Raw genomic sequence first — 12,350 nt, forward strand, 5'->3', positions numbered from 1 at the left:
TTTTTCTCGCACATATAAAGTATGCTGATAAACAATTGTGCAGTTGCTAATGTGCTTTAAGAAAATTAAGAACATTCGTAAAATTTTACCTTACCAATGTATACCTACAAAAGCCTTGCGGCGAGCCTTATAAAATGCCTAGATAGTTCAGTTGGAAAATTTAAAATTTTAGCCAGATGATACTATAGGGATCAATCTGAACCAACTGCCGAGCGATTCTCTTACAATATTACGTAGAGTGTAGAGCGATCTTGGTATGGACGACGTGCTCGACTTTAATATTAAACTCTAATGTTTATGTAAATTGTCCATTGAAAAAAAAATGCACTATTAAACTAAGCATGCTTGACCAATCGTTAGCCTCATATTTGTATTGCTTAATACAATGAACCTCTGACAGAAAGCCAATTTTATCATTTCAACTTTTCTGTTTTTATGTGTTGCGCAGATTCGAGCCGTTTTCGACATTCAAGAAGGACATCAAGTTCAACGAGAACTACACATCCATCGTAGCCTCCCGCTGCATTATCCAGACCACCAACATTTCAGACGCCAACATGGAGAAAGACATGGTGCTCGACCTGAGGCGCATCGCCGACAGCTACCCGGATCACCACATAACCGTGTTCCACACGCTGTTTGTCTTCTTCGACCAGTTCATCCTGGTGCGCGAGACATCCATTCAGTCCATTGGCGTTGCTGCCGCCGTCATGATGATCATCGCCCTGATCTTTATCCCGAGCGTTTCGTGCGCTCTGTGGGTGGCCTTCTCCATCTGCTCCATCGAGATCGGCGTCATCGGCTACATGACCTTGTGGAACGTGAACCTCGACTCCATCTCCATGATCAATCTCATAATGTGCATCGGGTTCTCTGTGGACTACTCGGCTCACATATCATACGCGTACCTATCGTCGGACGGTCCGACGCCCAACGAGAAAATGAAGTGTGCCCTCCACTCCCTGGGAATGCCCATATTCCAGGGTAGCGTGTCCACCATTCTCGGCATCATCATCTTGGCGTTCGCGCCATCCTACATCTTCCTGACCTTCTTCAAGACTGTGTTCCTCGTCATCCTCTTTGGTGCGCTGCATGGAATCCTTCTCCTGCCGGTACTGCTGTCCATGTCGCATTCACTCTGTAAGAAGCAAAAGAAGGCCATCGTGACGCACCCGTTCTTTGTACCGCCGTACCCGTCATCGAACGGCTGCAAGACGCCGCCGGTGATCGTCACTTCGGGTGACTCGTACGGGTCTCTGAGCATGCCGTCTTCCAACAGCAAGGACATCAAGCGCAAGCTGAGCGGCGAGCTAAACCAAGAGAAGGAGATGCCCAGCAGCGAAAGCAGCAAGAACCTGCTCACCAACATCGTCAACTATTCGACCTTCCAGGATAGCAGAAGCGGCGGTGACCAGGTGAACCCGGGTTTCCAGCCGGATGAAGACGAAGAGCACGACACTGTGCCCGGCAGGATAGCGCCGCCCTACAACTGGCCAGTGAAGGTGCCGCCGGCCGATCGGTGCCTGCACAGGAGACACAGCTCGAACGATATGAAGTCTGCACCGCGGCTTTCTAAACAGTACAGCGTACCGTCCTGATCGACCGACTGCTGTTAACTCGTCTCCCAAGCCTCCTACCCAGCCTCCAGCGCCTCACCCGCCCCAGCACTGGGCCGACGAACGGCGACGAAAGATGGGAAGTCTAGTCCTGTGCACTGTGCGATACGGGCTGCTTGTGTTGTACATAAACCAAAGTGCATTTTGTTGTTTTTTTTACTCGTCATTTTCGCCCTCGGACGAACAGGGCGTGTGTACGGTGACGATGACGACGGCTTGTATGGTACAGATGGAACCGCTTTGACAAATCATCTTTGCACGTTCTTCAGAAGCAAAAGTGAGCTTCGCAGGTGTATATCGAATATTACATTGGACTTTGAACACACCCCCAGATAAAAAGAAGTTCTCGTGAGACACGCTCAAGAATTGTACAGATGCTGTGTTGTTATACCTGCAACACCCATTTTATGCCTGCTTCGATGAGGTATTCCGAGTGCCCGGTCCTTTGAGCACGATGATGAATGGAAAATGTTTGCTTCAAATTTGTGTTTCGCTGGTGACTGTAAAAACCACTCCGCAATAAGTGCCCCACGTATTTTAAGTTCTTTGTATTGAGACGATCCTTTCGCAACCTGTGCGTTTAGCGAATGTATGTTACGTTTTTTTATGCTACCGTGTGTTTGTGAGAGCAGTGTGAATTTAATTGTTAACATATAAGGTACCGTGAAGTTAATATTGCGTATTGTGTCAACAAGTTCTTTTTTTTCGCAATGTTCACATATTGTGAGAAGCTTGCAATTTCATGACTGATGAAGCCTATTGGTTGCGTCCACGCTTGTTCTGCGCACAGGCTGACACAACAGGTCTTGCCAACTGTTTAACAGTTGCGGCAAAATACTTCAATAACTTAACAAAACACAGAAGAAGAAAACACCGTGTCACACAGCTTGTATATTCGCAACATTATTTGTCTTGTTGAAATGCCCCAGTGCATCATGAAATTGAGGCAAGGTGTAAGGTACCTACCTGTAGTTTTTTTTATTTTTTTTATTGGTGCAGAAAACTTGGTTACTTGGTTATACACACTGCTTTTGGCTGCCCATTTATGAATCTGAACTTGAAGAACTAGGCGTCTTTGGAATTAAACAGCGAAACCTTGCCTTTTGCCTCTCGACGAACGTGTGTGGAAAGCCCCCAAAAAGGGGCAATGCAAAATCAGTGTCGTCTTCTCAACTCCAATGTCTTAGATGTACTCATACGCGTCGGCCTTTCGGTCAACAGCCGACAATTTAGGACTTTTTTATAGAGCATTGGGGAACTTACAAGACAGCCACCATTCCGAGAGTCGTGGCTTGCAGACATGTGAACTGTGTTTTAATGCTCCTGTTGATTAGTCTACCCCAGACGTGCTGCATCTTTCTTGACAAAAGTATGATGGCGTACGTGTTTGGGGAACTGTTTTTGAAAGCCACAAACATCTCAAGCAAGTATTCGTGCTTTGAACAGTGCATTTCCACGCATAGCTGATTGTTGTACAGTGCAAATACTGATGAGAAAGCTTTTGAACTATTCTAAACCGAATAGTATGGGGCTGAAAACTGCTGGTCGTGTGAACAAAGGAAAAGAGTAAACAAAATAAATGCGCCTGGCCTGCAGTGGAGCTTGCGTCCCTAACGTTTGGGTAATTGATTGATTGATATGTGGGGTTTAACGTCCCAAAGACACCATATGATTATGAAAGATGCCTCAGTAGAGGGCTCCAGAAATTTTGACTACCTGGGATTGTTTAACTTGCACCCAAATCTGAGCCCATGGGCCTACAGCATTTTAGCTTCCATAGGAAACTGCAGCCACCGCCACTAGGATTCAATCCCGCAACCTGCGGGTCAGCAGCCGAGTACCTTAGCCACTAGACCACCACGGCCGGGCAACATTCGGGTACCGTGACCTGAAACTCTCTATCAGGAATCTCTTGAACCCGTATATTTTGAACACATGCCTTTGCAGAATCATTGCCGATTTGCTTGAAGGATAGGCCGAAAGCATATTCCTAAAGAAAAAAACTCACGTAAACCTTCACACACATTTTAGACTGCCAGACCACAACAACAACACGATTAACACTTTGAGTTCAGGCTTGTTGCGCTATTGAAGAAGCACTTGTGTGATGAAAAAAAAAATGCAGGTGCAGCACAAGTATTACACAGCCGTAGGGATGCATAAAAAGAAAAGAAGAACACAAACACTGCGGTTGTCCCTACATTTGCAATAGATTATTCGGTCATAAAACAGAAACAATGTTTTCAGCCGTTCCGGCATTACCACAGGCGGCGCAGTGACCAGGCATTCCTGGTTGGCCTAGCACGTGCTGTTTCTTTGTCTTGTTTTTATGGTGCTGTATAAGTTTTTTTTTATTTTATTGGTATCGAGTGTATGATAGTGCATCAGGATGCGATAGTATTCAACTGTTGTACATACAATAAGTGCGAATAACGAATAAAGTTCACGTTGTTTTGAAAAACGCTTGTCTAAGACCCGAAGACGCTTAATGCTCTTCGACCCCCGCTTGACTGGAGCTAGTGTCTATAGCGACGCATAGGCCTGTAGGAAACAGACGCAAACCCCACGGTCTGCTGTTTCATGGTTACTAAAAATAACAAAGGAAATGGTAGGCAGAGCGAGAGGGGGCACACAGAAATAAGCGTCCCCTTGCGTAATTGTTTACGTCTTGTGAGTCTGACTATCAGTTCTTCATCCCACTAAACAAAGAAGTAGCCAAAAGGCCCACACTTCAGTCAATGCATTGTTGTCACTGGACTCCATTTGTGCAACGAATCGGCGAGCGTGCGCAGCATCGAAGATGCAACAAGGTCAGAGTGTGTATTCGTGCTTCGGCGATTACCAAGGGCGTCGGCCGGTACGTTAACTTACCATCTTGAGCTTAAGAGTTTGTCTATTCTTCGGGTGGTAATAGACTTCTAGACGGCGAGATGGTTGTGACAGGACAGGACAAACAACTTTATTTGGTCCTGAGAGGCAAGGCAGCGGGCCAACTATGTAGGTCCCCACCCAGCCGTTGGCTAGTCCCATGTCGGAACAGAGAGGCCATGCCTCTCCGCTCGTTCACGGGCCCTCTGGACAGCCTGAAGCTGGACGTCTTGTCTGGGGTCTGTGATTGCCGTCGTCCAGTCTTCTTCTGTTTTAAAATCCTGTAACGCAGGGCACTGCCAGAGCATGTGACTCAAAGAGCAAAATTCACCACAATCTGGGCAAAGTGGATCAATATCCGGTTGTGAAAAAAAAATCTACTTTGTAGGATAGATTGGCAAGAACGCTCTGAGCGAATCATCGCATGATTGAATAAAAAGATAGATGATAAGGATGAAAGGAAGACAGGAAGGTTACTCATATGACCGAGCCCAGTAGGTTACCCTGCAATGGCGAAGGAGTTAAGGGGAATAAAAGTTACAGAGAGAAGGAGAGAAAAGTCACGGCTGTCATCGACGTGATGGTGGTTCAGCGCTTACCATCACAGACGGTGAGTTCGTCCCGTGGCTTTAACTGGAGCAGCGCACAAGCAGCACGATTGCAAACTAAGTAGTAGTGCTAAAGGCCTAATCATCATTGTTTACTGTGGCACATTCTGTCACGCAGACTAGAAGGCAATGCATGGTAACTGTCAAGGATAAAATATTATTAATTCGACAGAGGAAACAAGGATACAATGGACTCTCCTATCTTTCGCTCCATGAAGCTGGTCGATTAGTGAAGCTGTGTGATGTGTCTATTAAAGGTTTTCTCGCACGTCGCACATAGCCGCCCTTTTCATGACGAGCTTTGAGTGTTCATTTTATTGGGCTTATAGTCAGCAAAAAGTGAATTGCTGCCGGAGTGCATTCATGCCGATATTATTAACGAGTACAAGAATCATTCTGGCAGTGAAAAACAGAACCTGCGCATCGACAGTGATATGAAACCACGAGGATCATCAGAAGTTCTTCAATGAATCTTACATTGGTGAGTTGTCTTACAACACTCTTATATAGAAACAGAAGATATAATGAAAGCGAATCGTACCCAGCAGTTGGCAGTACCGGCCACGCAGTTTTGCTCTATGCCCCCAGAGTTTTCATGAAGCAGTTAAAATGAAACTGCGGCTTGAACCAAGCTGGCATGTTGTGCAAGACAGAGTGTTCGATTTTGCAAAAGTCAAAGGTCAATAAACCGTCTCTGACTTTTTTTTAACACTCTCAAACTAGCTCGCCAATTCGTACAATAGACCGCGGTGATCACATTTTCTGCATATTACAGGAGCATCTGTGCTGCACGCCACGCATTCCTCCATTTCGAAAAAACGATTCCTGCGCATGACCGATCCCCTCGAACTCGCAGTGGTGCAAGCATGGCCATGGACAACGTGACGAACCACTGAGCTCGTCGAGTGGTCCTTTGCCCTGTATGAAACGATGTCTTGGCACTGCAATGATGCAGTTTCGGCCGCGCAATCCGTACAGTCATTTTCTTGTACTGGCCTCTGCTCTGTTTTGTAGAGCCTGAGACCACCGGGAGAAGCGGTGCCGTTGTCAGGTAAGAAGGAGACGCAGCGCTGAGGCGCTTTGCTTCAGATTCTCGCGTAACTCATCAACACATCATCATCCGTACGTCTGTCCCGGCACTTCCTCCTCCCGAGGATCGTGTGAGAGAGAACAGTTGTTTTGGGCAGACGGCCATACCCTGGCAAGGGGGCCACCGCTCGGCGCCAAATAGACGCAGCCTGCCTCCCGGCCACTCTTACACCGTGCTCCCGGCGTACAAGCCAGGTAGACCCAACAAAGGGACTAACCTTTTGCCCTGTAACTTCGGTCACAACACACAAAGCGGGCGTACCTCGGCGCGAGTTTACAAAAGCGAGCGGATAGACCCCCCCCCCCCCCCCCCCATAATGCACTGCGCCAGGCGGTCTCACGAGGCTCTCGGAAGCTGCGCGCTCATTGGTTCGTGCGTGATTTCGTCATCAAACATGGCTGTGCCCATGACGATGCTGCAGGGCTCATGACTTCAAGCGTCGGGACCGGGCACAGCCGATGCAGACACTAGCCGAGGGCGAGAACAAAGTTGACTCTCGCACGCGTACTGACAAACCGCCTACGATGAACGGGAAAACGGCGCTATCAAGTAGTTGGTGCCACCAAGATGCCACAGAAACGTTGTGTGCACGCCTGTGTCGACGCTGCCGTAAGTCCTGTCGCTCCCTTTGCAACGATCGCCGAAAGCATCGAAGTCGGCGCAGATATGCAGTGAAAAAGGGAAGATGGTGGTGTAAAGAGTTCATGTGCGGACTATATAACAACAATCGTAACTCGGTAAGCCTTTGTTGCAGATCAAAGAGCCGTTGTCGGAGCACTTGAGTGCATACGTCGCGCACGTCACTCGATCGGCTCAGCTTGCGCTCACTCTGGCATATCTTAGGCTACTCGTAGTGAATGCAACCGCTACTGATTATGATAGCGATACGAAATGAGAAGCACAAATATCTGTAGCAGCGCCTCCACAGACTTGCCAATGAATATCTTCGTAGTGTCACGCTATGAACACGCGATGCAGTTCCGTTCCCATAAGGAGCGAGGGGCCGTGCTAATACTAGAAGAGAAGGACGCGGGTGGCAGCGTATTCCCTCTAGGCAAAATACACTTCGAAATCTGCTGTATGTTGTGCATATAAAGAGCCCGCCACCAGCTGGTGTGTGTTTGCGTGTGTTTGCTCACTTCACTGCAATGCGTGCCTGTAGAACGGTGAAGTGTTGACAGCACGTGCTCTGTCATATTTCGAAACGTGCGCAAGCAAGGGGTTTGCTAGTAGTCAATTTCAGAAGTGAATTAATTTTAATGCTATAGTGTTATAACCAAATCGAACGCCTAAATGAACCTAGTTGTCTTCTGATAGTTTTCAAATAGTAAGGAAACCTTTTTAAAGGTAATCCTAGAACTCCACAATAGTTTATTTGAAATAAGTATTCACGAAGTGTCACCAAATAATACTACAATTATGAAAACTGTGATAAGCTTGTATACAGCAGCGATCAGAGCCTTCGAAATACTTTTTAACTGTATGTCGAAATACCACAGAAACTACATTATTCAAGTTGAAACTCTGTTGCCAGCGTTTAAGTAAAACTGCGACATAAAATCTAAACAATTTTGAACCGGACACCATGCATTCAGCTAAAGATTCATTGCAACAGGCAAAATTATCACAACATATACCCCGGCACAGAGTGCATGAAAAAAATCAAGTGTTGAAATCTGTATCTGTAAAAACAATTTACGTGAACAAAAGGCTTGCATGTGTTTTTATTCGAGAAGCTGAATGCAGCCATAGTCCCTAACTTCAATAATGAAGACAGGAAATGATTAATGCGATGCAGTTCCACCATAGTACAAACAGAGTAAAAGTGCTGCATGCAGCAAAAATGCTTTGTCTGGTAGTGGTTGTAGCATCAATATTGTTGCCAATACTTGGGCTGCATTATTGTTGTAATTCAGAGATTACAAGAACAAAATAAACATTCAGCTGATCCCATGTTTTTCTGCTTCATGGTTTTCTCATAGGAGCCAATTATTTTTAAAATATTTGGTGTTTTGTATATGCACCATTCAATTTGACTAGCGAATGCTATTTGCTTCGTTATTCAAATATTCGCATGCCCCTAGTAACGTTGTCGCTACCAATGACCCACCATATTTTTGCGTGAATGTGATTGGTCATCTGAAAACATCACGAAAGTTTTTTTTGTTTTTTTTTGTACTGCATCTAAATTCTCATTGAACACAACCTTGCACATGCCCCTAGGTGCGCAAATGAAAAAAAACAAAACAAAATGTACCTGGCTACAAGTGATGCCCGCTCGTGACACCAAATGGGAGTAAAACATAAGTGTATTTGGTGAAAATTGCTCTGAATCTTGTCGTCTATTCGCAAAGAAAGGTCAGTTTATAGCGCATCTTCTTTTGCTCTAAGCTTACATCAATAAACTAAGCATGAACCTGTTTATAGGCACTTACTTATTTATTATTCCATTATTTGTGCAATAATGATAAGAACACAAGGTGAGACAGCACAACGAACTATGCCGAGATAGGAATGAAATTAACATAGCAAATTACAAAAAAGTACTTTTTACAATTAAGCACATACCAGACAGAAAATGCAGTGATGCCAATACATTGAGACAATTCTTGCCTAAATCACTAGTGGCTACCCGGCTGAATTATAGTTTTTAGTATCAATAAAATCTATTTTCTTAGAAGCTTTGCAAGTATTCATTTTCTGGCTCAAGTTGAGTCAAATGGCTACATACACTCGGTGCTTTGTCGCAAAAAAATATTAAATACAAAATCTGACATGAGCATTGAAATGTTTTTTGAAACAAAAAAAAAGAAAATGCAATATGTTAATTGTTTTTGCCAGAGAATTCTGGATATGAGATGATTAAATAGGGCTGTCACAAAATGCGCTAAAAATGAAAAAAAAACCAAAAAACTACGGGACTCGCTCACTCGATTTCGTCCCTATACCGGTTGTGCCCTCGTGATCTCCGACGACAGCGCAGCTCTGGCCGACTGGGCTCGCCCTACGCTATCTCCTGACGCCGACAAGAGATCTCGAGTGGTGTCCAATCCTCTGACTCCTGCGACCAGGTCCATCTTTCCTATCTCCTATTTACTTCCGTCGCTCGCTTTCCCTTCGCCTTGCTCTCTCCTTCCTATCTCTATATATACCTTGCAACCCTATTCTTTTAATCCCCCCATTCCTTGTGAGCTACTGTTGAGGTGTCGCACTCTGATGCAGACAGTTACGGGACTAACTTTTCTTTTCCTTTAAGAACCACATAAGAAGATGAAGAACTCGCTACCCCGGCAAGGTGGGCTACCGCCGTGCGTATATAGGGCACGCTGCGGTCATGGCCCGTCTCCTGACCGCTAAGGCCCAGCGACACTCAGCAGAGAGGCTACCTTTTGGCATCGTGAATTCGGTACACGCAGCGGACGTACCCCGACACGTGACAATGGGGCTGTCCTTCGGCACGATAACTTCAGTCACCGCACACAAAGCGTACGCTGTCGCACGGCTTACACTGTCGCACGGCTGGGAAGTCTGCGACGTCCCCTAAGGATAGATGGGCTGCCAAGGTATTTTGCGGTCATGGCCCGTCTCCTGCCCACCCGGGTGCAGTGAGACGCAATCCATCCCTTCTACTACTATTTGCTGCAGAAGATAATGTGCTACACACAAACCCAACGTACGGTATTTCCAGAACGAAAGCTTCCTAGATAAAGAGGCGTCTCGCTACTTTTCCCCTAGGAGAAGGGTGCTCTTCACACCACGCTTCCTCTCCATGCCACTATGACACGTGCTCATGTATAGGGTAAGCCCTGCTCTATCGTTGGCTGCGCACTGATGACGTATCGCTGACGTCGTCGCACGTTGCCAAAGTGGGCGAAGTCATGAAGACAGGCTACGCCTTCTCCTCCCTGTGGCGGAGAAGGGGCTTTGCGGCGTGTCTAGACAGCAGAGTACCTTGTATATAGACGCTCACCTTCGCATCTTGGGTATGTGGGGTTCTAATCTCACATCTCCAAGAAATGATTTCAAAAATATATCTTTCTTTTTCTTTCTCACTCTTTTTCCGCTTCTCTTCCTCTACCCTCTCTTTCTCAATGTGTCTTTTTCCCCCATCAGAGTTATTGCATCCCACTCTGGAGAAATCAGTGCACGCGTTCTGAGAGTGAAATGAATGGATATGACGACATCGATAAAGAAGAGGACGAAGAAAGGGCGTACCGATTGAAGATAATAGATTTAAGCTGGCTAATAGTCCGGAAAGAGTTTACCCTTCCCTCCCCCTACCCTAACTTGGCAATTTGCCGTGCTCAATTGACTGTTTTTGCATAATTTGCACTCGTCTCGTAAAGATATGTATGAAACCAAGTGGATATGCAACGCAAATGTGAATGCTTTTATTTTTACATCGAAGACAAGAGTTTGTTTACCGCCGAAACAATCTAACACCATCTCTAGATAATAAATGGTTATGTTGCGAATACTGCCCTCAGTCTGTGACCTGTATACGTATACTCTAAGGATCACATTTAACTGAAATGGGATCGGGAGCTTGTTGCATATATGCAGTATTAAAAACACCAGGTACACATTTATGAAGAGTGCTCTTTGAGACGATTGTCTGCTATAAAGGCGCTTCAATGCATTAAAAGCTTGTACCATTCTTCAATCACCAATTTGTTGCGAAACGTGCGAGGGGCAATTTTGCGCCCTCGAAACAGCGGGACAATACTGTTTATAGCAGCAAATGATTACAAGTGCTTAGTTCTCATCGCATTGCACATCTGCGTAGGGGTGAAGCTATGAAGACTGCCTAAGAGAGCGCAAAGAAAATTCACTGCGTAGGGGTGAAGCTATGAAGACTGCCTTAGAGAGCGCAAAGAAAATTCATGATGCGCGCATATTGCACGTGTTGACGCTCACTTCTCTCATTTCGCTCCATGGCTTGCACTGCTCGGCTTGTTAATAGAGCGTTTATTTACATAACTAACCAGGTCAAGTGTCGCGATGCCACAAAATAACCAATTCACAATAGTTAGCTTCACCGCAGTGCCGTTGTGGTGTGCGGCCCAGCTTAATAAATTTATTGTGGTATGGCATGCTTGTTAAGCAGCAGCTCTCGCCCGGAGTGAAAATGGTCACTAACGTGTTAGGGATGATAAGCACATAATGCTGAGTTTCTTAAAGGGAAACTAAAGTCAACTAATAAGTCGACGTTGATTGTTGAAATGACGGTCCAGAAACTTCGCAGTGTTACTTTTGTGCCAAGGAAGAGCCTGTTTTGAAATAAAATCAGGTTTTAGTGCTCCGCATCGGGTTAGATCGCTGGATTCTGTGCCGACCGGTTGTGCGCCCGCGCGCCCCGCGCGCTCGCGACCTTCGACGTCATCGTAGCTCTGGCCGACTGGGCTGGCCCTACGTCACCTCCTGTCGCCGACGGTCTTCGACGACAGCGCAGCTCTGACCTACTGGACCTGCTCTACGCCATCTACAGACGCCGACAACATCTCTCGCAAGTGTACCCCGTCCTCGGACTCCAGTGACCGTGCTTCCATCTTTCCTGTCTCTCCTATCCCCTCAGTTTGTTGTTGCTTCTTCTTCCTCTTTTCTATACCTTTACTTCTACCCTTTTATCCCTCCTCACCCCCATCCCTTGTGAGCTCTGTGGCGCTGTCGCTCCTGAAGCAGACAATAACGAGGCTCACTTTTCTCTTCCTTTCACTATCTTAAGAACCACTCGCAGCGCACTTCAAATTACCCGCCTCAAGAAGCGAACCGAACATACCGACTCACGCACGCTCACGTCACTGTTGCCATGCACAACGTGGCCCGGCTTTACTGAGCTAGTAGCAGCAGACCGAAATCAGCGGGAGCCACAGTTGCAACAACGGCCATTGATCAATTTCCCGCCATTGGCTTCGAGATCGCAGGTGCTTTTGTTTCAACTGCGCCCCACTTGATGGCACAACCTGCCCTGCGTAACCACGCAAAAAATAAACTTAACCACTCGCGCCATTCCTTATAGTAACGTCCGGTGGTTCTTTTTCTATGAATCAAATAGAAACGAGCAAGCAGCATTGCGTCTCTTAATGCACGGAAGGTTCTTTATTTAGTGCAGTTAGATCGATTACTAGTGGTTATTGTAGGTGGTCCGTCTGATGTCATCGGGATCAT

General features: G+C 46.2%; 1 protein-coding gene across 1 annotated transcript in view; it reads left to right on the plus strand.

Moving 5' to 3' along the window:
* LOC119178440 (patched domain-containing protein) overlaps window positions 1-4,077 on the plus strand; it is a 137,272-nt gene extending 133,195 nt beyond the window's left edge. The window contains exon 5 of the mRNA XM_037429646.2: window positions 449-4,077. Within this exon, the coding sequence (XP_037285543.1) occupies window positions 449-1,598 (1,150 nt within the window). The 3' untranslated portion in view covers window positions 1,599-4,077. The remainder of the gene's footprint in view (window positions 1-448) is intronic.
* The last annotated feature ends 8,273 nt before the right edge of the window (window positions 4,078-12,350 follow it).

This window comes from Rhipicephalus microplus, unplaced genomic scaffold (assembly GCF_043290135.1).
Source record: "Rhipicephalus microplus isolate Deutch F79 unplaced genomic scaffold, USDA_Rmic scaffold_18, whole genome shotgun sequence".
In the NCBI taxonomy this organism is placed as follows: Eukaryota; Metazoa; Arthropoda; class Arachnida; order Ixodida; family Ixodidae; genus Rhipicephalus; species Rhipicephalus microplus.